Source organism: Mya arenaria, chromosome 2 (genome assembly GCF_026914265.1).
Source record: "Mya arenaria isolate MELC-2E11 chromosome 2, ASM2691426v1".
In the NCBI taxonomy this organism is placed as follows: domain Eukaryota; kingdom Metazoa; phylum Mollusca; class Bivalvia; order Myida; family Myidae; genus Mya; species Mya arenaria.
In genome coordinates, this window is record NC_069123.1 from 18,980,270 (window position 1) to 19,007,169 (window position 26,900).

General features: G+C 35.2%; 2 protein-coding genes across 5 annotated transcripts in view; both read left to right on the forward strand.

Annotated features, from left to right (window-relative positions):
* LOC128206341 (IQ domain-containing protein E-like) overlaps positions 1–5,227 on the forward strand; it is a 109,346-nt gene extending 104,119 nt beyond the window's left edge. For both annotated transcript variants that reach the window (XM_052908731.1, XM_052908740.1), the window contains 2 exons: positions 2,256–2,284; positions 3,000–5,227. In XM_052908731.1, the coding sequence (XP_052764691.1) occupies positions 2,256–2,284; positions 3,000–3,059 (89 nt within the window). In that variant the 3' untranslated portion in view covers positions 3,060–5,227. The remainder of the gene's footprint in view (positions 1–2,255; positions 2,285–2,999) is intronic.
* Positions 5,228–16,600: 11,373 nt separating this feature from the next.
* Positions 16,601–26,900, forward strand: part of LOC128218349 (exportin-6-like) — an 86,158-nt gene continuing 75,858 nt past the window's right edge. Inside the window, exon 1 of one of the 3 annotated variants that reach the window (XM_052926001.1) lies at positions 16,601–16,722. In XM_052926001.1, coding sequence (XP_052781961.1) covers positions 16,720–16,722 — 3 coding nt within the window. In that variant the 5' untranslated portion in view covers positions 16,601–16,719. Of the gene's footprint in view, positions 16,723–17,055; positions 17,291–17,347; positions 17,502–26,900 lie in introns of those variants that run through there. The other 2 variants (XM_052926010.1, XM_052926019.1) reach the window with 2 other exon arrangements.

Below are 26,900 nucleotides of genomic sequence, written 5' to 3' on the forward strand. Positions count from 1 at the left end.
GACTCCCATACCGAGTGATAACTAGCACCGAGGTGCTCGACCAAGGTAAAAGGTCTCAACAAGCCCAAATACATCTAAATCATAAATTATATATGTATGCATTTCTAAATTGAAATGGATGACAGCCTAGCCAGCTCTCGGCTTGTGATTTTTTTTCCCGCCGCCTTCACGACTGACTAAGTATCCAAACACAAAAACATGTGGAACCTTGAGAGCGGCACTCATACCTCAAACTTCTATAAATACTACCTCAAATGCAAGCTACCGGTAACCAAATTACGCTGGTTAACCATTTAAGCAACAAAGCAGCTATTTAAACAAAAATGATAAATAAATAATAATTTCAAACAGAAAGTAGTTTCCAATGTCCATGGTTCCATATTTATACATTCTTAAATCACAAACAAAATATATGCACATTTACAACATGTGAAGAAAGTACATAATGTCCACAAGTCTGGTCCAGTCCAATGCATCTATAACCAGAGTCATTTCCACTAAAGTGAGGGTCAACACTCTGTCATGGCCTCTCTATGGCAACAGTCAATTGTTCCATACTAAACTCCTATCCGCACGAGTTTCCAGTTATGATAAATCGCCATGACTACAAGATAGTAATTCAGTCTGATGGTGCGAAACAACATGGTCACAAGCAATGTTCATATAGCGGTTGAACGTTAAGAAGCGACTCTATATTCCTCGCACTCTTTAATATGGCACTCTAGACAGATTCAGATGGCGATTTCTGATCCGTTGCTCCCCGACATGTTTTAGGGTATTCTCTGTCAAAACGAACGCCCCCTGGAGAGACATCAATCCGCCATAGCATGCATGTGGACCAGACTCGAACCACCGCTGCGATACATACTGTAACATACAAAATACGAAAGCAGCAACACTTGAAAGTATATTTCTAAGCAGCAAAATTTAAACTTAATTACTTTAAAACTTATATAACAGGTACATTCTAAACGAAAGGTAAATGGGGAAAACAATCTATGACTGGGTGGGCTGGGCGGGTTTTTTAATTTCGGTCCTCTCCCCACGAGATTTCGCTAGCAAAGAAAGATTCCCCGTTAATAGACCGGTTTAATTTAATTTAATTCAAAAGGGCACTTTAAACTAGTGTCAAATATCGAGAACCAGTCCGCATTGACTTGACAGATAGAGGCCGAGAGTGTTCCGATTGCTTAGCAACGGAACAACAGACCTTAAATTCAATCTCGCGAAAATAATAAAATTTATTTTTAAGCAAAATAAATTAACTTATTTTTAATATATTTAAAAACATTATTTTGGCCAAAAAATGTTTTGTCTTCAAATCAGGTTATAAATGTTTGATTAGCAATTATGTAAATGCAATATATCTTAAAAATATTACAACCTACATTCAAATATAATTTCAAATAAAAAAAAGTAGGGGCTATTTGACCAAAAAGGGGGGCGTTTTGACCATTTTTCTCCAATCGTGGGCTATTTGACCAAAAGTTTGGGGGCTATTTGACCAAAATGGGGGCATTTTGACTTTGGGGCTATTTGACCAGGTTCCCTTTAGAACGGTTTATGTTAACCAAAATTGAATCCCCTAAATATTCGATTTCGTTTCCCATATAACACTTGCCCATAAGCACAAACCGCCGGCTTCCGCCATCTTTGAAATTGTGTGCGATAATTTTTGTTGTTGTGATATTAGCATTAGGTTAAATAACACTAAATTTTATTTTCTATCGGAGATCGAAAAAACTGGGGGCGGAAAAAATAAAAATAAAGTTAGGAATTTGAATCTTTTTCTTTTTTGGGTTTTGCAATATTTAGGCATGGCGCTCGCGTAAAACGAAAAATAAAAAAAACTCTGGCCTTAAAAACAATGAGAGGAAGTGCTGTGTACAAGAATCATACCTTTTTTTCAGCTGATTACAGAGTTATTCCTCTTTGTCATTTTTCCTTGTTTGGAACATAACTTGAAAACTACTGAATTTGATTTATCTTCATGCAATGGTAAAGCACAATGAAAGAAAGTAGACATGATCAAAAATAGTATATCACTTCCATATGGACATTAATAATCAATAAGAAGAAAAATGCTGATCAACAGTGTAATTTTTAATGATCATTAAATTTAAAGATTAAGAATCTGATATGATTGAATAAGACAATTAGGCTTATAAAGTTTTATGAATGTTGGACCAGATTATATATATGTATGCCAGCTTTACATGTAAATATTATCATTGGTTTAATTGTTCTATTTACAGGAAAAAGGGTCATGTCTGCATCACAAAAGGTAATTTAGTTCTTGCCTAAATACTTACTTAAATATATCAATCATACTTTCTTTCATCTTTCAAGATACAAGAATCTTCATTTAAAGTTGGGTATGTGTTAACAAGAAACATTAGCTCATTGAACTATTTTTTATTTTATTTTTAGAAGTAGACTTCTAGTACATGTACATATGTAAGTATAAAGGTTGGTCATATTTAATTGCAATATATTGCACAAAGTGGCCTTTAAAGCTGCACTCTCACAGATTTACCGTTTTTACAACTTTTTTATTTTTTGTCTTGGAAAGAGGAAATTTTTGCGTAAATATCTGCAAACCAATGATTAAAGATTGCTGACAAAAGATAAGAGCGCAGATTTGCATATTTCCGTTCGAAAAGTAATGTTTTATGGTTTAAACCGCTACTAACGGTTTAAGAAAAATGCATAAAACATGAATTTTTGAACTAAAATATGAAATTCTGCGATATAATTTTTTGTCAGCAGTCTTAGATCACTGGTTTCCATGGATTTTTGCCAAAATTGGCTCGTTCGAAGACAAAAAATAAAAAAGTTGTCAAAATGTTCACTCTGTGAGAGTGCAGCTTTAAGACGTATATTTTATTATGTATGTTCAACCCTTACAATACAAGTTTTACTTCTTCATTTACAAAATGATTAGTCATAATAGAATTAAAAATATTTCATTATAATTTGAGAAAATAACTGTTTTTCAGAGTTATGGTTCACATAGAGGCACATCATCATATATAGGGGAAGATGATGACGATTTCTGATGTCACTGTTATAACAGACCTGTCTCACAATCTAGCTTGTTCATACATTTGTTAGTTGTTAGCATAAACACTGTGCTAGGATTAGATGTAGATACATTGTATCTAAAGATGAACTGCTGTTTAGTTCCTATCCGTGACTGTGACATTTTCTTTTTGTTACATTTATTAGAAGACTATATTTTATAGATATAAGAAGTGTTTGACAAAAAGTCAGACCTGCATAAACTCAAAATAAGTTGTTAAATTAATATCAAGTTTGTAAATAAAATATTTGTAGCCTAATTTTCATGGCTTGGCGAAAACCAGGAGGGCGGTGTGGGGGGGGGGGGCAAAGTTAAATCTGATGTTAAAAAATTTGGGTTAAAGTTTTTTCTGTGTCATAAATATCAATCTTTATGAAACTTGGACTGAATTTTTTTATCAGCAATTAAGACCATTGTGCATATGGGTAAAAAAGTTAACTATTTATACAATTTTTTGTGTATTTTCTTATTCCTAATGTAACATTACATTTAGGACCATTGCGAATTTGGGTCAAATGAAAAATTATTCATTTGTGGATGCTCATTGTATTATTTTGATTAATTGAACCCAGAATGTATATTAAAAAAAAAATGAAATCCTGCTCAAGTGTTCCTACATGTAAGTGGTGACTTTTTTTGACAAATGTACTGAATATGTATTGTTATCATGGAAGATGTGTTGTAATATGATCATTGAAGCTTGTTTTGGCCAACAGGCTGAGAAAATATGTCATTATCAGGGTATCCTTGTTGGCAATGAAGCCAATCATGTGACTTAATTGTATTCAACGGAACCTACATGTATATTAGTATTTGAGAAAGTAAGATTGATATATACCTGTAACCATACCATTTATTGGTAATTTCTGTCAGAAAATTAACAGGTGGAGCTTATATACATTTTCACAATTTGAAACAAGGACCTACATGTATACTGTAATTAAAACCATTATTCTTTGAAGTCACATTACACAAACTTTACTAATGCTAAAAACAATTAATTGAATGATCGTCATTGATCTTACTTAGATGACTTTACTTCTATCAACAGTGGGATTTTGCATTAGTTGAAAGAATGTACCTTTACTTTATTTTTTTAAATTGTGTAAAAAATGTGGTCTGTAAATGTAAGGCATTTTAAGTTAGGTAGTAGAAAATTTTCAGTGAAAGTTAATATCTATGCTCTGTTAACATGTGATGATTTCACTGGATAACATCATCTAAAATAGAAGTTTTAGATTTAGATAGATTTATTTCCAGCAGTTTATATCTATAAGTATAAAACATAATTATATGTAACATGTTTAATTATAAAGAGTTTTTTTGTATTTAAATTATCTAGCCAGATTTGATTCATACAACTTTAAACAAAGATGTTGCACATTTAAGATGCTTAATATTAAAATGTGACATCTGTCCTTTTCATTAATTCTACTCATTTTCTTTCTCATATTTTGAACTGTGATAATATTTAGTGCAATTACTGCATAGAGGTACTAAATAACAATACTAGCCAAAGTGTTATGTCCGTCCCTTTAAAACATAATGTACTGCTTCTTGTATGTGCATTAACACCTGAAAAGTTGACCATTTCCGTAGGTTTAAACTTTCATACGCTTCTTCTGAAATGTTTTTCTCCTCTTTCTATATCTGTAAAGTGGAAGAATGTTGTTTTTTTCTTGTATATTTCGGCTATATCTCTGCATAGTGAAGAATGGTCTCTTTCTTATATATTTGGCAATTTGTGATATTTTCTTGGTCATTTGTTAGTGGTGAAATAAAAATGGAGGGAACAAATCTTGGGATAATGTCAAATTTTAATACCTTTGTATTTTTTTTTGTAAAATACAAAATAATTATCTTTAAAATTTATGAGGTAACATTTTTAATAGTAATTTGTGTTGCCTACTGTTGGAAATAAGGGAATGTCATAATAACCAACTTATACATATTTATAGGCATGCTAAACCTTCAATTACACTCATCTCTATCTACCTTTTCATTGTCTGGTAGACACTTATTAAGCAATATCATCTCTTCAGATCATTGTACTACACTGTTATGAAGGTGGATATAAGATCTTGTTTTCCTCTTTGCTCATGTTAATTTATTTGAATTCTTTTGTAAATAAACATTAACAAAGAATTGATTGTTGTTGTATATTTGAGTCTTTTCGTCATAACCCAATGGAAGTTGTAAGTTTATACAGTTTAAAAGATTGGACGTGTCAGATAACCTTTTATTACACAGTGTACATGAATTTGGTGCACATGGGATAGGCATGTCTGTTAAATTAAGTTGTGCCGGAAAATTCTGTGTGGCCACAAGATGCCACATTTTAATTATTTTACTGTATTGCTCGAGGTGAGTAATTGTGATCGGTCTATATCATGCATCCGGCGCCAGCAATTGATTATAAAAATAGTTTCTGCTAAACAGCCTGGACAATTTTAAACTCCACAGGGATGTTCCTTGGGTGGTACCATTTCAAAAAACAAAAAAAACCATCATGAATTCCATGCAACCGAAAGGAAAAACTACAAAACTCTTCTCTTACATGAAGCCTACAGCTTAGATATTTGGTGTGTAACATTGTCTAGTGGTCGTCTACCAAGTTTGATAATATTATGACCCATGGGTCAAAATTGGCCCCACCCAGAGGATCACAATTTTCTTACAAACAGTGAAAACTATGAAAATCTTTTTGTCTGAAACCAGTAGGCGTAGAACCTTGATATTTTGTGTGTATTCAGATCCTGGAACTGACACAACATTTGACAAACGCTCCTCTATGTTATCGAAATTGAAATGGTGTAAAGTGTTTGGCAGAGGTGTTTTGGAAAAAAATAACAATTCAAGTCAGCAATGGTGCATTTTGAGCGTATTTTATTATTTTTTCTCTTCGATATTGACAATTAAAATACCCTATAAATTTTTTAGGGGCTATTGGTTAGACATATGATTTAATGATAATGCTAATTAATCATAAAATGACTATAATGGGAGTTAAATTCCCCCAATACTACGATTTTTCTGTTCTTACAAACTAGATCAATTATAATTGCTAAATTATATTAGCAGGAATTTTCTTTGCCACTGCAGTCTTGTGTGATTTTCTGTATAATGTGTGGCTCGTTCGTCTTCTAAATCGGGCCATGGTGAAGTTCAAGTGGAAAAGTAGTTGACTTCAAATTATAATACACACCATATACCAAACTGAAAGACTGTTGATCATTAGCGATTCTCAGAACTAAAAACGTATCCTCTCAAGGCTAAACAATTGTGCAGAAGTTTGTTTGCATTTCACCAAAAAGTGGATAATGTTAAAGTCCACTTACCAGGCAAAAGTTGGTACCAGAATCGGTACTTTTGATTCTAAATCCGCCATTTTGTTTGCCATGAAACATTTGTCTCACTTAATGTTTGCATGAAACGAAATTACGTCCTCCCCCTTGAGGTAGGTAGACCAAATCTTGTCCAAGTGTTAACTCAACAATGCCTGGACATATGGTCCTCAAACTTGTCTTGGAGGTTGGGTCTAACCAGTAGATGACCCCTATTGATTTTCAGCTCATTGGCTCAAAATTTTAGGTCACAGTGACCTTCAGTGCAAAAAACTTGTCCGAGTCATAACTCGATAATATGCCAGGACCTATTCTCCTTAAACTTATCTCGTTGGTTGAGCGTGACTAGTAGATGGCCCCTTTTTCTTTAAAGCTCATCGGGATAAAGGTCAAGGTGACATTGAACGCGAAAAGCTTGTCTGAGTGCTAACTGGACAATGCCTGGACACTTAGTCTCAAACTTGACATGGAGGCTTTTGCCTGACCAGTAGATGACCCCTGTTGATTTCCAGGTCAAAAATCAAGGTCAAGGTGTCTTTGAACAGGGAAAGCTTGTCCGAGTGTAAACTGCTGGGTGTTACCAGCAGATGAATATTTTGATTAGGAGTCATTATGTCAAAAGGCTCATGATGACTTTTAATATTAAAATCTTGTTGGAGTTATATCTTGACAATAACTGCACCAATGGTCCTCAAACATGACATGGAGGTTGGGCGTGACCAGTAGATGACCCCTATTGATTTTAAGGTCATCAGTTCGAATCAGCTGGCATTTCATCCCATGCATATTTTATTAAATAGTCCAACTATTCATGGCCCTCAGAGGGAACAATGTTTGACAAACATTCGTGTTTTATAATTGATCTGTAGTATATAGCTTTAGAACATGACCTTTTTATATAAAATATGGATAATATTTTACGTGGCAATATAATTATATTTAAACATTTATATCTGAACTGAATAATACACGTTAACACACTACAATTGATTAGAACTATTATTCAAATATTGACGAACTACTTCTACTGATACACCGGCATACATCCGAATCTTAAAGATGCACTAAGGAGGGTTAAACATACCAACAAGTGCCTTATATCAGTGATCAATATCCGCCGGAAATAATCGAGCGTCGACGCTAGCTGTTTCCGGCACCTCAAAGAGGTGAAATGAGCTGGGACCAATAACAGAGATGAGAGAAAAAACTACGCTACAAACTATATATAAATAATAGACTTTATAAACCAACGTCGGGATCAGACCCAATAGTTCAGTATTCCGGGCACAACCAGAGCCGCCAGTCCGATTCCTACTCATACTCTAACGCAAGTTGATGATCTGTGTTTACAAGAAAATTCACGGGTGACGATCCAGCCTTATGTAACGTCCCAGCCATCGACTACGTCGATGAATCTATTATATAATTAAAAAGAATAAGACCAAAAGCCTAACATATTGTATCAATTGTCCGAGGCCTTCAATATTAAACAATGCATGTGAAATATGGGATTTCACTGAGTCAAATGCAGTTGAGCGTATATACAAGTTAGAATATAAACACATGACACATGTAATGCTGAAGAATATTGAGAACTAGTTAGATATGTTTTATATCTTAAATCTGATTTAAAATTCACAATAGAAATAACATAGGCTATTGATGACTGTAATGAAGTTTGTATATTATTTGATGACACGGTGGCTTGACCAACGGCAACACCGTGGAACAAGGCGACGACTATGACCGCGGCCGCGTCAACGAACCAGCCTGCAACGACAGATGTGCCGCGAACCCAGCCGACGACAACACCGAGAGCTGAGTGGATGACGACGGCTCTGCCGACACCTACGCCAATATCAGACTACAACATTGGAGAAAATATTGCCATCAATGTTGGTTCTTTAAATATTGATGGAATATAATCATGCATAATAGTGACAAAGAATTTGTTCATGTTGTCAATTCATATGATATCTTATTTTTGTGTGAAACGTGATTATTGGAACGCAATGAAATTTCAGTTCAAAAATTATAATGTGATATCTGTACAGCTTGACCGATTTAATTTTTGTATGTTTTTTTTGTTGTAAACCTCGTATCACGTGTATTATATGTGGAGAGTTTACAATAAACTTTGAAAACTTACAAGACCAGAAAGTAGTAATTCTAAAAGGGGTCATGGAGGGGTTTTATTATCATACAAAAAATAAATATACTGAATTATTTCGGGTTGTTTTAACGTAACAAGCTAGAAACAGAATGTATGTATGTATTTCTTTAGACCTTGCGGTCAAGGATAACCCCTGAAAGTGCAAGCACTTATTTACAAGGGGTCCTTTGTTTTTGCTGAAGGGACAGCACGCTGAAGAGACAGTGGTGGGATACAAGGAAGTCCGGGTGCGATACCCTAGCTCTTTTTCGAAGAGACCCCTTGGTTCTTTTACGTGCTCGGTGTAAAGCACCGATACACGTGGTACAACTTTCCTGGGTTAAACCAGTACTGAGTACACCACTTTTCCAAGCACTACCCTTTAAATGCCAAGCGCCAGGCAAGGGAGCTACTTGTACCAATTTTTAACGTCTGATGCGGCCAGGGATCTAACCCACGACCTCCCGCTCCGTAGGCGGAAGCTTAACCACTAGGCCACGGAGACGGTTAAAGATCATGGAATGAATGACTTAAATAGCTATACCCGAACATACTATTAAACCGTCAAAATGACAGTTTGTGTTCGATTTTTTTTGTATTCCTTTGGTGAATCAACCACTAACCGGTGGGGGTATATTTTTCTTTCAACATTTGTTTAAATCACACTTGGTGACGTGACGGGTTCAGGCCGTAATGCAGCCATTCATTCGGAGCTCCTCGGCCATTTTTATCGAAAACAACCTCGGATGTATTTGGATGGTTTACATACTAAAACAAAGCGCGAGGCGCTGAAAGACTATCTGCGGGCAAATAAGTGAGGGTTGCAAATTTTATTTGAACTATGGGAATGGGTGAAGAGCACATAAATAAAAGTGAAAAATGTGCCCACAGCGCTTGTGCCCACACTGGGCGAAGAAACAAACATATCTATATCTTTATGGCGTCTTGTGTCATTTTGTTTTTGTAAATGTCACTTCAATCGTCGCAATCCCCCATCCCCATGTATTTAGTGTTACAATGCATGCCCCATTTCAATCGTTTCTAAAGGTTTTTTTGTTGCTTTGATTAGATATCATACCATAGGAAAATACAATACATCATATATATACATATCATTTCCTTTTATTAACATACAACATGTACACGTTTTGTTTAGGGAAAATCATTTTATTACAAACAACTTCAGCAATAATTCCATTCAAAATGCACAGCTTTATATCAATTCAGTCGACGTATCCCAATGTATTTGAAGTTACAGTAAATGCTCTTTTCAATCGCGTCTTAAGGTTTTTCGGTGCTTTGATTAGATAGCATACGTTAGACAAATTTTATGAACTTACACGTTTTAATTCTTTAAGGAAAATTATTTTCTTTTTACTAGCAATAATACCTTTTAAAATGCAGAGCTTATCAGATGGTCGTTTTCCCGCGGTGAGGACAAACATGTGGTCAGTTAATGTATGTAGAAACTATGTTTAGAATATAGGTCAGTTAATGAAGTTGAAACTATTTTTAGATTATCGGAACTAGTCTGTTTTTATGAATGAGAATAGGATTGTGCTTTTTAAAGTTTATTGATAAATTTAATGTTATTTATGTTTAATGTAAGTACCTGTGTAGAAACACTACTAGTGCTGTAATGAATGCGTCGTACTCTTTGGATGTTAAACAGGTTTAATCCGAACTACTTTGCTTCACCAAACGTATGTATGACTCACTGTCGTATCAGGGCATGTGTGCTTATATAAATTGAAAGCCTAATGTCTAAAACTATGCCAAGAATACACCTGAACGAAGCTTTTATGCAAAAATGAAAACATCTCATTAGAAATATAAACGCCTAAAATCATAGAATGAATAGTATCTTGTTATTGTGTAGCAAGTTAAAACGACATGAATAGAAGTAGTTCTTTGGAGTTTGTGGTCTTAAGACTACATGCGCGCATGCTGCAAGTAGATCGCGTAGTAATTTTATTTAGCAGTTAAACTTTGTGACTTAACTTTTGGGATTCTTAATTATGTTTGGAATAATACACTTCGACGGCAATCAATTTAAACGTAGATCAATAAATACAACTCTAAAACACTACATTTAATTAATGATTTAATTCAAAATTTTACGAACTACTTCAACAGATATACCGGCATACATGTACATCCGAGGTTGTTTTCGATAAAAATGGCCGAGGAGTTCCGAATGGAGGCATTGGTGTAATGGTTATGGCGATTGAATGGAAATCCAGCTATCGATCCAAGTCGAAACCCGTCGACGACTGCTAATGAAAATAAAAAAAAAATAGTATAGACCCATGTAATCAAATATTTTCGGTATTTAAGTTTTGTTTTGTTTCAGTTGAACTGTCAAACTTTCACATGTTTTTAGCTCTAATGGCCAAAGGCCAGAAGAGCTTATGCGATGGTAATGTGTACGTAGTATGTGCGTCCGTGCGTCTGTAAACAATTGCTTGTGAACACGATACAGTTTTCAGTTTTGATTGTATCTCGATGAAACTTATATAGTATCTAATAGATACTATATCTATAGATATCCATTAGAGCTCGGTCCCTTTCGAAAACCAGCCAGAGCCGCCCATGCATGCCTAGATTATGGCGATTGATAGTATAAAAAATGCTATTGTGTAAACAATTGGTTGTGAACACGATACAGTCTTTATTTTTGATTGTATCTCGATGAAACTTGTACAGTATCTAGATATCCATTAGAGCTTGGTTCCTTTCGGAAACCGACCATGAATGCCTAGATTATGGGCCTTGATAGTATTAAAAAATCAGTTTGTCTGTAAACAATTGCTTGTGAACATGATACAGTCTTCAGTTTTGATTGTATCTCGATGAAACTTGTACAGTATTAAGATATCCATTAGAACTCGGTTCCTTTTGAAAACCAGCCAGATCTGCCCATGCATGCCTGGATTATGGGTCTTGAAAGTATAAAAAATGCTATTTTAAGCTAAGTCTATTTTTAGCCAAGTCTACATGAGCGAAGTCTATTTATAGCCAAGTTTACATGTAAAGTCACAATTGCTTGTGAAGATTTGTTCAAATTATGCCCCTGGGGTCATTACTGCACCCCCCCATGAAGATTGCCCCGCAAGGGACCAGTGCGGCAAATGCAAAACGACCTCGGCGACGTTGGCGGAGGTTCAGGGAAGAGTTCTCTTTTCTTTGTAAGGGACGGACTCCTCCCCCCCCCCCTTAAATTGGGAAATGTTAAAAACCTTTTTGTCTGAAACCACTATGCAAATCCTTGCTATTTTGAACAAGGCTTTATTTAGTGGTCCACTACCATGGTTGTTCAAATTATGCCTCTTGGGTCAAAACTGGCACTGCCGTGGGTGTCACAATTTTCCTAGAGACTTATTTAAGAAATATTTTCAAAATCTTCTTGTTTCAAACCACAAGGCCCATACCTGAAATTTGTTGTGGAGCATCATATGCTGCAATTGAAAACATTTGAAATAATGCCCCTTGGGCAAAAGCTGACCCCACCCCTTTTGACTTACTTATTAATTTTTAAAGCTACAGTAATAAAATTTTGACCATGTGAACAGTTTTGCAAACAAGCATTAATGTTGTCCTCGGATGTCCTTGACTTTGACCTTTGACCAACTTTTTATTTTTAAATGAAATTTTGACGATGAGTACAGTTTTGAAAGCAAATATTTTTTTACCCTCAGATTACCTTTACTTGGCACATATTAAAATAGTTCATGCAACTAATCTGCTTACAACACTGTCCTCAGATGTTGAACGTTCAGCGTTTTCAGCTAACCCAAACACTAAAAGTGAACTATATATTTGTTGCCTATTACTCAAACGTACATGCTCTGGATTGAAAATGACCACAAGAGCCATGCCAGTAGAGCATAGGCCCTTTTGGGCCACTTGTTTTATATACATGTCTATCCGAGAACTTAAAAGAAGACACGTCAACGAAATATACCAGTACACTAAAAATCGCAACCGGGAAGTTAATAATAATTATACCGTATATATATATAAAGTACGTCTACTCCTTGTTCATCGATCACCATGCCCATCACATTTTTTTTGTTTTGTTTGATTTACTTCCTCATTTTTAATATGGTTGAAAAGCTTTTGTATTTTTATGGTGGCATATAACTGCCGTAAGATAACCTGTTAACGCTCGCGAATTGTTTTGTCAGTACACACTTAATTTTCGCAATAATTATCTAGCTATATATATAATATTTGCAAACCTTCTTCGGTAAAATAAATATCATAATACTAAAAACTGGCTTAATTGAAAGTGCCCAGAACTTCCACCTGTTACCTTTGTTAAGCTGTACAACATTAACAGGTTAACTAGTTATGGTTTGCGAATTCCACTTAATAAGTAACTTACTACCCGGTTAACAAGATAAGATTCGTAATGATAAGTACTCTTGTTGTGCAGAGTACGCTGGGTACACAGGACAAACTTTTCTCAAGATGTGTTAAAATGTATTTGGTTATTTTCTCTATTTCGTTGTGTTTGTCAGTGATTCAGCATTCGGAGCTCCTCGGACATTTTTATCGAAAACTTTGTTTTCAATAATGGCCGGTGAGTTCCGAATGAGTGATTCAGACGTAAACGCTAATGATCATACAGATGGCTACCAGACAAATCGGCCCCTTACCAAACCGGCCCCTAGATGAAACACCCACCCTTTTTAAGGTATAGTCCATTACCCATTAACTTTGACACACCTGTACTTGCCAGTCCTGACATCGCTCCAACACTTAAAGCTGGAAGAACTGTTTTTAATAAAATGGGTGCTACTGTTGCTGCTAATCCTGCAAGCATAGGAAGAAAAAAAACCTCCACTTTAAGATTATGTCTGATTTGAGTCTTACTCATTTTGATTGTTACTCCTTTTCCATTTTGATATGCTTTTGTCAATTTAGTGACTTGAGCTTTTGTTAGTGCAAGAACATCTTCCCCATTAAGGTCGTGAATACTTAATCTTATGCAAACAGCTTCTCCAGATTGAAGAGCTGATTTGAGCTTTTCCTTTTGTCCGTCCGAAATTGACACTTCTACGTTCGTATAACTCATTTTTAATACAACATATTTTTTAAGCGAGGGACGAGCCCTTAAGGGAGCTCTGCGACCTCCTAAGCCTCTCGAATATGAAATCGTATAGTCAACTGTTCTCCTCGAAGATTAAGCTGTTTTCCGTCTTGATCAGTTAACACTGTTTCCATACTATTGATTGTGTCCATCGTAATAGGTAGATAGACTAGGTATTTTGGGTTTTCAATGATTTTATATTCGGGTGAGACGTTGGGAAAAAAGCTATATATTATAGGTTATGCTTTTACCCATTTCCTCAACTACGGCTACTGGAGAACAATTCAATTTCATGAGCCTCTTTTGGAAGTTTTTCTTCAAACGCTTTTTTAAGAATCTTGTATTCTGGTTGGAAAAGACTCTTTCCAAAAACGAATAGTTTATTATAGTCCAACCACCCCGGATGTAGAAGAAGATTTAAGAGGAGGGTCGTCTTGCCACAACCTGACTTACCTATAATAATTCCACGTATTGACTTGGGGAGTAGTTCATTATTAAACCTTTTTGAATTCATTTCATTCCGTGAGAGATCACTAACTTCCATTTTTTGAATATGTAATATATTAAAAATGTACTGCGTAAAATGTAAACGAGCTACTGATACTAAGGATATAGTAGATGTTGTTACTAAAAATAACAGAAATATGAAGCGTGGAAAATGCGTGGAATGTGGGTAAACAAAGACACAATTTGTCAAGGGTGTGCACAGCGGAAGTGGGGTCATGAACAACATAATTAACAAGCTTCCATTCGAAATGGATCTACCAGGGCATAATTTCACAGGGCCTGGGACAAATCTAAACAAAAGGCTGAATAAAGACGTACATGACTCCTAAGCCTTGGAGCGTTCCAATAAATCGTGTTGATAATGCCGCGTATCATCATGATGTGTGCTACGCTAAAAATAAAGATACCGGTACGCGAAATCGTGTGTGTGATAAAAATATGATAGAATAGATGGATGGGATTTACAAGCCATCTTTACGTGAAAGGTTAGACCGAAGCATCGTCCAAAAAATAATTGGAACTAAGATGAACTTTGGGATGGGTGTTAAACAACTTAAAAAAAAATACGCAGCCACGGTCATGAGATATTCACGGAGGAGGTAAACAAGATAGCATTGAGCGCAAACGATGACAAGCGGGTCATTCAGGAGGATGGGGTGCACACGCTGGCCTATGGACACAGGTTTATCGGACTCGCACGCTTGCCTGACCGTTAAGAATTTGGGGAGCGAATTTAGGTAGAATCATACATTGATGTAATCGTTACCTTGAAACGATGGCCATTTTTTCGATTCCTCAATGGAGAATCGAACGATTTTCATGTTTTTCTTGTGTTTTCAACTTTTTTGTCCCAACACCGGCAATTTATATCTACTTATGTCTATTTTGTCATTTTGATATATGGCTAACTGCTTCAAAATCCAAGATTCACCACAGTTTATACAATTATTTTGATAAACCAAAAAATGCTTTGAAGTTATCAACTCTGATCAACTAAGATACCTTTTTAGATGGATAATAATTCATGAAAAAAGAAATCTGATAGTTATAAGATGTTATATTTTTCGAGACAGACGGTCTTATGACGAATTGTCACATTCCACACGGGTGTCAGACGTTGGAACTGTGAAAAGTTTATTCGTCTACACTCAGGTCACAAAAAAATAACAAAAGTCCACAGCAACGAAACGTAATCATGAATAAGTGTGCATTTTTATATTTAAAATTAGTAGGGTACATACTTCTTTTAAATAAACTAGATGATTTTAAAAGGCGTAGTTTTTACAACTATTAAGTAATGATTTACAACTATTAAGTAATGATTTCTAATATTCTGGGAACAGTGTCAAACTTTAATATGCATTGGAACGTAAAGGTATATGGAAAAACAGTTTACCACATTTATCAGTTGAATTTGAATGAACAAAAAATATGGAAAGACATATAAACGATTGAATTTGTGGCCACGTAGCTTTAAATTTAATCATGCATTATCTTAGATTTATTGATACTTTTATGACATGAAATTTCACCTTGACTTTTAACTGATTTTTAATGATCAACTAAGCTGGACTTCAGTAATTTACAGGAAAAAACATGAAAGAAACCCGCTAATATAGATCTTTAAACGTTGATAACACCATGTCAGACACGCGTGTGTTTCAAGTATGATGTCCACCAATGCCCACGTGTCAATGTTAGTTATAAACATTTTGTAACATATTCTGCCAGTCCGGTGTCAATGACAACAGCTTTGATATAATTTGGTAACATTTGCATTTTATTCTAAATAACATTAATTATGGTATAACTCGCTGTTACATACATAGCCATATCTTGAAAGATTTTATTATACATTTTAGGATTGTCTACAAAACATTAATATTGCTAACACTTACCTGTATCGCAGACTCGGTGCTGCCATCTGTCACATTCATCGCAGGTGATGGCCTGTTGCAGCGGCCTCACAACCTTATCACACACAATACTTTGCCTGGCAAAGAATGCATTGATCAAAGACGATTTTTCTTTGGAGTTTTTATTATATTTGATTTATATTAAACAGTTTTAACAAAGCATATTCTTATATTTAAAAAAATATATATTCAAGATAAGGGTTTAGATTTTAATGCTTTTTTTTGCAATCTTATCAATATATTTCATGAATGTCTACTGTACAGTAGTGACTTTACAGATCTCATGTACTGTACAACGTCTTTTGAAATACAATTTGAAAATTTATATGTTTTTTCTTTATATTAAATAAAAAATAAAATAAAAAGTAAGTGGCCGAAATGTCTCTGTTGAAATTCAGTAAGGGGCCGAAAAGTCTCGAGTCAATTAAATTAAGGGGATGAAATAGCAGGGCCGAAACGTCTTAGGGGCCGATTTGGTAGTAGGCCGATTTGGTAAGGGGCCGATTTGTCTCGCTCCCATACAGATTATAGGGTACACCAAAATCCATCACTTATATTACTACTGTTGACTGATAGAAAAAATAATTGTTCAATATTGTTTCTCGAAAATCTTGGATCTAAACATGGTAAGTAATTATATGAATTGTGTGTGGAGATTAAGTGAAACTGTCACCATAGCTGACTGGAGTTAAAACACTCAATGATTCATGTTAAGGATGTTGGTGACTTCGTGCCATTTAATATCGTACCAATTAAATATATCGTACTTTTGTTGGAGACATCGTACCACATAATTATGGCATATTGTTTATAAGGGTTTTCATAGGCGTGGTCGTTAAAGGAGACAATTGGGATACTTGAGGTTAAAAATGTTGTGAAAAACAGTTCTTGACCACAACAAGTGTTATTCACTTATGTATCTAAAGTACAGTTTAATAAGGGATTCCGAATCAGGGGTAGTTCCGAATCAGTCGTTTAAATTTACCTGAAAATATCTGAGAATGACCTGCATATGAAGATTTTTCTTACATATATATTGTGTTTGACGCTTTGTTATTGCTTACAACAATTTTAGAACGTGTACACATCAAAACTACCTTTGTGTACATGTTTACAAATATCGCACATGGAACCATTTTACTGACGCACCGGTAATGGAAATGCGCTTTGGATGAAACAACATCAAATAAATAGGTAAATAAGTGGTAAATACTTGTTATTTTGGGTTTTAACATAAGATGGATATTTACTTTAACAGATGCTAGCACCCCACAAAAATATATTGAGAATAAATATTGATTTTACATTGAAAATGAAAGTGGGTTATTGCGGGAATTCCGGGTCACATGTTGGGGGCTGTCTCAAAGTCTAGTGCATTGTATATTGTACAGTAAATAACGTTCTGGTAAACAATTCTGCATTCTTGTGTAAAAATATTTGTTGAAAACTCAACTTTCTACATAAAATCACTTTTTAGTTGCAAGTAAAATTCATATAGTGAGTGGTTTAAAGCTGCACTCTCACATGTATACCATTTTTACAACTTTTATTTTTTTTATCTCAGAAAGAGCAAATTTGTGCATAAATATCTGCAAACCAATGATATAAGATTGCTGACAAAAAATCAGATTGTAGACTATTGTATTTCCGTTCGAAAATTTATGTTTTATGTCTTAAACCCTTACTTAATACGGTTAACGGTTTAAGAAAAATGCATAAAACATCATTTTTTAACTTAAATATAAAAATCTGTGATCTGATTTTTTGTCAGCAATCTTATATCACTAATTTCCAGGGTTTTTCGGAAAAATTGGCTCGTTCCAAGACAAAAAATAAGAAATAAGAAAAGTCAAAACGTTCAATCTGTGAGAGTGCAGCTTCAAGAAGTTTGAACCAAAAATACTTGTCTGAAAATTAAATGATAGAAATCATGGCCTGAAGTTTACAGAACATTACTAAGCCATTGGTTCATAATATAAATTTATGTTATAGTAAACTTGTTCATAAAATTTTAAATGTTGCTAGATCTTATACTTAATAGTAGAAATTAGTCATCATAATTTGAAAGTAATGAAAATCTAGTCCATATATATGAGCTCCTGAACATGTATTGTTTCATTTAACTGACTATCCTAATATTTATACAGCACTGGATTTGTCCTTACTGATTCGGAATCCCTTAATCAACTGTATATTTATTCAAGTTCATGGAATTTTTTCAAATTATAGCACAAATAATCATACACAACAGACATAAACACAGCACATTACTGTACGTATACAATAATGAAATACAATGCAAACAAATGGCAAAATTGATATTGGAATGTTCGGTAATTTTTTCGATTGAATACATGTACAGGATTCGATTACCAAAATGAATCTGAAATTGCAGGTTGTAATAAACAAGCAGTATTCGCTAAATTAATAGATGGGGCCTTTTGAGGTTGACGCCTAGCTCCCTTGTTGCAGCCAGTACCCGAAATGAACACTGATTTCCTCCAAATTTGCTTCCGAAATTCTCTGTATTCAGAAAAAAATCTAAACAAAAAGCAAAACATTTTGAACAAAAAAAATTGATTTTTTTTTTAACTATTTCATTTCAACTGCGTTCATTAAATTTTTTGTAAATAATACAAAATGAGATCACGAAAATATCATAAAACACAGTTGAATGACGTTATGCGCCAACGGAGGGGAGGGTCTTGCAGCCTCGTTTTTGGGTTGACTTTTCTAAATTTAACTATGCTGAGGAATAACCAAACAAAGTCCGGAACTATATACATGTAGAAAATTGATAAAACAAAACCAAACATGGATTTTGACTAGTCTATTAAACAACAATACAGGAAGTAGATCCTTAAATGCTTTACTTTACAGTTACATTTCTAAGCACAAACATTATATTGAAACATGGACATAATTTAGCACATGTCATTCATATTATCACAGTATTTGAGCAATATTATGCGTGCAGCTTAATTTGCAGCAAAGACAATATAACCTTTGGTGTCCCACCACACTTATATGTATTATTACTTATAAGGGGAAAAGTCACACAAGGTGTCAAGGGTTCACATATCTTTAATGTCCAATCAATACGTGCATGGTATAACAGTGATCAAACACTCGAATAGTCTAATACTCAAATAGTCGAAGTCGAATATGTCAACACACTGAAAATAGACAATATACAATAATAAATAAATGAGAACTATAATACTTTACATATCTTACTGTTGTTATTTGATAACAGTTATTACACATCCTTATATTCAATAGTCTCATAATACTGTATTTATGTGTCTAGTGGCCAGTTAACATAAATATGGATAAAACAATAAAACATGATTCAGAAAACAATTCATATCACACAATACAATACACATTGCCTACTTACAGATTTATGGAATCAAGTGCCATCAACAACAACTCAGCACAGCAACATCTCTAGCTCTCATTGTCATACATCTCTCACAGTGCTGTTATGGTCTGCAAGTTAATCATTGCATAAACAAATCATGCACAAAACTGGGTGTCAAAGTAACTGCCATTTCAACCATCTCAAGAAAATATGTAATTTACTTGGAATTGTCCAAAACACAAATTCAGAATAAATGCAACACAATGGTTATCATTTATGATAATATCAAATCATAAGTGAATACATACCAAATATAAAATGATCCAAGATCCTTATTTAAAACTTCTTAAAACAAACATGTCTGCCACAATGACCTGTTCTGGACAAAGGCTCTCATCAAACTGGTTTTTCTAAAAAGTCAATTTACAAAAAGGGAGATAATTGGTCAATGGTAAGTGATAGGTTGTAAACCACTAAAATCTCACTGGGCTACACACTTCCCCACCAAATGAAATGACGTCCCGTCATTACTCTAACTAGAATCTTACTTATAACCATGAACTATATAAGCTACTCTTCTCTAAGCAATACTTGTACATCTATAACTCATAGAGACAAAACAACATCTTAAAGTAATTATTTAATTACTGTGTACATGATTCACCCTTTCAGTACTACAACTTAAGCCCTTAAAATTCTTATCTTTAACTCAATAGTTTTAATATTTCAACAATGTAAGCTCAAAAACATTAAATTTCTTAATTGAAAGTTTTCAAAAAGTTAGTATTTCTCCCCCTGCTTAAAAACAAAGCGTCCACGCGACAAATACAACACGCCAAATAAAATACATCACAATGCAAAATAGAATAAATTTATCTCCAAACCGAATCTACAAGTCTCTGTGCCATTACAGAATCAATATTATCAAGCACTCTTGAGTTCAATAACTCCCGTAATGCCTGTAATCTTGATGGTGTTGAATCTGCAGCAACCTGGTGCATGTGGTAATCTTGGTACCTAACCGGCGGTTTACGTGCTCGACTTGATCTTCTTACTGTACCATCTTCATCTTCTCTATCTCTGTCATGTTCTTTGATATTATCTTCTCTTGTTTCAGCACCTCTAGTGTTCCTGGATAAACTTCTGTTCCTGCCTCTTCTAGGTTCATGTTCACTTCTCTCCACTACTGTATCTTCTTTATCATATCTATCTTCAATTTCGGCTCTGGGCGATATGTGTCTCTCCTTGACATGTGTAATATCTCTAGTCACATCTTCACGGACATCTCTTTCTTCTCCAATGTTATTTCTATCTCTGTGTAAATCTTCTCTAGGCGGTTCTACTCCCCCTTCAACTTCTTCAGGCCTAACTTCAATCTCATCTTCAGCTGCAATAACCTCAGCTTCATTCACCTTACTGTTCTCTTTAGTACTTCTATCAACTTCATTTCTCTGTGTCTCTTCCGCATCTCTTACAGGTATCTGGGCGTCCCCAGGCTTATATGTAGGTACTACATAGTAATAACCTGTGTCATCATCAGATTCTTCTGATTCTTCTCCAGTGACGTCACTCTTCTTCTTTAATATCTCATTACTTCTGCCACCACTTCTTGGTGCTTTAATTTCTTCAACCTCTTGAACATTATCTTCTTTCTTCTCATTAATGTTATCTTCTTCTACATCTAATTCATCAGTTTCATCCTCGTAATTCACGGGAACAAGATGATTTCTATGTAGAGTCTTCTCTTGGTGTGTTTTCTCATTTCTGAGCTTGTACACCGGTATGTCCGTTCTTGTCTGTTCTATCACCCTATATAGATCTTCTTCAAATCGGTCAGAAATCTTGTGTTTGCCCTCATATGCAAGTACCTTGACTAGGACTTTATCTCCTACTTTAATCTTCGCTGCCCTTGCTTTCCTGTCATAGTACACTTTCTGTTTCAATTTGGCCTTATCTGTGTATTTCTCTATTATCTCTCTGGTCTTTCTCATTCGTTCTCTCATGTCATCTATGTAGTCCTTTGCTGCTTGAGTCTTCGGTTTCTCATCGGTTCTCAAGTCAAACGATGCGACCAATGGTAGTTTGGGTCTTCTGCCAAACATCAACTCAAATGGAGCTATATTAGTGGACTCGTGGGGCGTGCAATTATATGCGTAGACTAGTGGCGCGATGTATCTCTTCCAGTCTCTCTTTTGCCAATTCTCTAGTGTTCCGAGCATATCTAGAAGCGTTCTATTCATTCTCTCGGTTAATCCATTTCCCATGGGATGGTAAGGGGTTGTTCTGCTTTTTGTAATGTTCGTAAGTTTACAAAGTTCTGCAATTATTTCAGATTCAAAATTAGCGCCTTGATCAGAGTGAAGGATGGTAGGAATTCCGTAGTGGACGAAGAAATTGTTGTAAATAGCTTCAGCTGTGGTTTTGGCAGTTTGGTTTCTAGTAGGTATGGCTTGAGCATATTTGGTAAAGTGGTCTGTCACTACTAGTACATTTGCTATTCCACCTTTGGATGGTTCAAGGGTTAAAAAGTCTATGCACACCATTTCTAATGGATATGTTGTTGAAATGTTCACTAATGGGGCTCTGGTGTTCGTCTGTGACTTTCTTCTCAAACAGCGGTCACACTTGCTGATCCATCTGTCTACATCAGCTGTCATTCCTGGCCAATAAAAGTATTCCCTTATCAAGCTTACAGTTCTTTCACGTCCGGGGTGTCCTACATCGCTGTGTAATCCACGAATTACTTCAGCTCTATACTTTCTGGGTAATACTAGTTGATCTTTTGTGCCACCTTCTTCGTGTAGTGTCTTGTAAAGTATGCCCCTTTTCATCTTCATGTTCTTGAAGTGTCGCTTTATGGTCACATCATCTCTTCCCTGGTTGGTTTTAGGTAGTATTTGGTCTATGACTGCTCGTCGCCATCTCTCAATCAATTCATCTTCTCTTTGGGCTTTCCTGATTTCTCTGACCTCTTTCTGAGCCATGACTTGTCCAGGTGCTTCTAACGTTTCTACTATGTTGATTGTCATTGCCGGTATTGTTGTAATGTATGGTATGCTTATGACTCCGCAAATCGCTTTCACTGTCTTATCGTCTACTGTTACTTCTTTTCCACCTTCTGTCTGTACTTCCGTGTGAGGATATCTACTCATTCCATCAGCATCTTGGTTGTGTAATCCTGCTCGATATTGTAGTTCAAAATCATACTGTGCTAATTCCGATGACCATCTCTGGCCTGTCGCATCAAGCTTCGCTGAAGTCAAAATGTATGTCAAGGGATTGTTGTCTGTTAATACTTTAAAATGTTTCATCTTCAAGTAGTCTGAGAATTTGTCTGTTACTGCCCATTTTAAAGCCAAAAATTCAAGTTTATGAGCTGGGTAATTTTTCTCTGATTTTGTCAATGATCTGCTGGCATATGCTATAACCCTTTTCAAATTGTCCTGTGATTGATATAATACTGCACCAAGTCCTTTGAATGAAGCGTCTGTATGTAATTCAAAAGAGATGTCAAAGTTTGGATATGCTAGTATCGGTGGGTTTGTCAATATAACCTTCAGCTGTTCAAATACTTTCTGTTCCTCTTCGGTCCACTTCCAAACTTTCTCTGTCTTCTTTGTTTTCCCGTATCTGTTCTTCTTAGTGGGTGTCCCTGGTAGTAAGTCAGACAATGGGCGGGTGATCTTACTAAAATCCTTCACAAAGCGTCTATAATATCCCGCGAAAGCAAGAAATGATCGCAAATCATCTGCATTCTTCGGGGTAGGCCAGTCACGTACTTTCTGAATTTTCGCTGGATCTGTCTCAATTCCTGACTCGCTCACAACATGTCCAAGGAAGTTGACTTTGTCTTGAATAAAATAACATTTTTCAGGAGATAATTTTAGGTTGCATTCTTTCAGTCGTGTCAAAACTTGATCTATTCGGTCTAGGTGTTCTTGGTAGGTGTTGGAAAATATTATAAGATCATCTAAATAGATTACGCATATTTTCATGTTTAGATCTCCTAGGCATTCCTCCATTAATCTCTGGTAGGTAGCTGGACTTGAGGAAAGTCCAAACGGCATTTTTAGATATTCATAGAAGCCTAAAGGTCCAACAGTAAAAGCTGTACGTTCCTTGTGTTCATCTTCAAGTTCTACCTGGTGATATCCAGCTTTCATGTCGATCGTGGTGAAATAACGACTTCCATGTAGCACGTCGAACACCTCTTCTATGCGTGGTAATGCGTATGCGTCCTTAACTGACCTGTTGTTTAGTTGTCTGTAGTCCACACACATCCTCAACTTCCCATTCTTCTTCCTCACGAGAACAACATTTGAGGCCCATGGTGACTTGCTTTTCCTAATAATTCCTGATGCTAAAAGTTGTTCTAGGTGTTGCCTTACTTCATCTATCATGTTTGGGGGTATTCTTCGGTGTCTTTGCTTGAAAGGTGTCTGGTATTCTGAAAGGAGGTCGATTCTATGTCTAATCAGGTCACATTTGCCAATATCAGTGTCACTTTTGGAGAATATGTCACGATGTTTTTCAAGAAGTTCATCAATTTGTTGTCTCTGTTCGGGCGTAAGCTTTTCATGTTCATCTATGTGGATATCTTTCAGTACATCTCTAATCGTCTCTTCCTCTATCTTGTTTATAACTTCATTATCAATCTTCACAGGTTGGAGTTCACAAAGAATGGATCTGTGCTCAATAGTCACTGTATTTGTTGTCAGGTTCGATAAGGTAACCGTTATTGGCTTGTTCTGTTTGTACTTGTAATGAATCACGGCTGGGGTAACATCAATGCAATCTGGCAAGTGGGACTGATCTGATTCCTGCAGTAATGCTGAAGTCTCATTGTAGTTAATTTCCCTGTCTGCATACCCCTCTATATCTATACTTTCATTCGGCCTTATAGTAACCTTCTGTGGAATTGCACTTCTTATCACTGCTATCCTGTTCTTGTTCTTCTTCAAGTGTTTCTCCCTCATCACGATACTTCTAAATGCTAAGAGCCATGGTGTATGTAGCTTTGCTCGTTGAAGAAACTGTTCGCCAAAGTTGTTCTTGCATTCAGTCAGTAATTCATTTAGTATGTTAGTCCCAAGTAAAATAGGTGTTGTTCTGGAAAATGCTGTATCATTGGTAATAAGGAAAAGGCAATGTTGTTTATTAGAATTTTTCATACCATCCGTAATGTCTAATTCTGCTTCAATATATCCCATATATGGTAACTTTTGTCCACCAGCACATTCAATTCTTAACAAGTTCTTCAATGGCTTTATGTCACTATCATTTAAGTGTTCATCATAAAATGTCTGGCTTATACAACTGACACAACTTCCAGTATCGATAAGTGCTCTTGTCTCTTGTCCATTTATTCTAACTACTGCTTCATTGGAATCTCCAACCAATTCTGATTCCTTTCTTGGTTTCCGTTCAGTATCCACAACCGGCGCACATACTACTTGTGGGCATTCTCGAGCTATGTGTCCCCTGATGCCACACTGATAACAAGTAGGCATAAAGTTCCTGTAACTTAATGGTCTTTTAGGAATATACTTTTCTCTATTTCTTGGGTAATTGCCATTGTGTCTCCTATACCTCCTGTTAAATCTGTAGGTATTGGGCGTAAAGTAATCCCTTCCTATGTCTTGTGCTGCTGTTTCTATCTTATCATATAATTGTTGTAACAAGTCTCTCATCTTATCAAACTTTTCACTATCCTCATTCTCAGGTTCAATGTTCTGATTTACACTACAGTTACTTCTACGTTCAATCTCCTCTTTTATGTAGCCCAGTGAGATTTTAGTGGTTTACAACCTATCACTTACCATTGACCAATTATCTCCCTTTTTTATTTCTCTATCAATCTCTGCTTCTATCTTTCTTAATTCCACTTTAAACTTCTCATATTCAAGAACTGTTTCGAGTTTGTACAATGATCTCAATCTAATGTCTCTCCTTAACCCTTTATGAACAACTTGTCTCAATATTTCAGTATCAGACCTTCTAACTCCATTTAATTGAATAGCTCTATAAAATATTTCTTCTGCTCTATCACAGTAATGCACTATCTTTTCATCAATATCCTGTTCCAACGAATAAAGTTGGCGTAATACATCTTCCTTTGATTCCACACGTCCGTATGAACATTCAAGATGAAAAATAACTTCTTCTACTTTCACGTCTATACCTAAACATCTCATGGATTCATAAGTTTTCCCTTTTAATGACTGTCTCATGCCCAACAAAATCTCTTCTTGGCTATGTACACCACTTTCCAAAAGCATTTCAATTTCAAACTTATAAGTGTCCCAACAGACCTCATCTTCTTCCGCAACACCACTAAATGTTGGCAACTTAGGATACAAGTACTCTTCATGTTCCCATTCAAGGTCACTATCACCATCACAGTCACCCATGTTTACAATTGTCACTATCAACTTTCACTTTTCAATAAATAATAATCCCCAAATCAAATGATCATCTCTTCACTAAATGTCATCAACACCTTCATAAATGTTCATCCATCTAAAACTTCACATGTTACACAACATCATGTCCATGATTATATCACATTTTCAATAAGTTCTATCATATGGCACCACTGTAGCATTCTATGTTTCAATATATGTCACCATGTATCATCAACTACCTCAGTCTACTAAAATAATCATAGATCTATGTGAAATAAAATTCAACAAATAATTTCAAATGTCAGTAATTGTACACCATACATTTCTAACAACTATCACAAAGTCAAAAGGCTAATATCAATCACCATGTAAAATAAATTTCAAAAATCTTAATTCATTAAAAACCTTAAGAGTTCACAGGCAATTCTCATATTATGGCATAATTGTTACACCATAGTCTTCTTAATCACCAATCTCCAAGTCACTAATCCTCAATTCACTACAGCAAGTAATCACTTCCTGTTCTCAATGCACTTCAATGCACACGTCCCTTATAAAGTCATCATTTTTCACCAGCACTGGTTCACTTGTCTATGTATTCAATATTCTTTAAATGACTAATATGTCAAACGCTTTTAATGCCAAGTTCTCCAATTTACTTCACTTCAGTCAAAATGTCTATGTCAAATATCGAAATCAATCATCATCAATTCATCAATAAAGTCAATCACCGATCATCTTCATCAATATAGTCAATCACTAATCATCATCAGCCAAGTCTTATACAAAAGTTTCGAAGTCAATAAAATCACAATTTCACGACATCAAATAATATCAAAGTATCAAAATGTGTCACACAATATTTAATATTCACTTCATATGCATTTGAACAAATTACTAAACAAAGTAACCTTTAATTCACAAAAGTTCTCTAAATAAATCAAATTAAACAAATTTTTTGAAATGTCTATTCAACAAATATCTAAATATTTTCAAACAATTTAGGGAATAATAAAGTATAATGTATGGCGCAGTG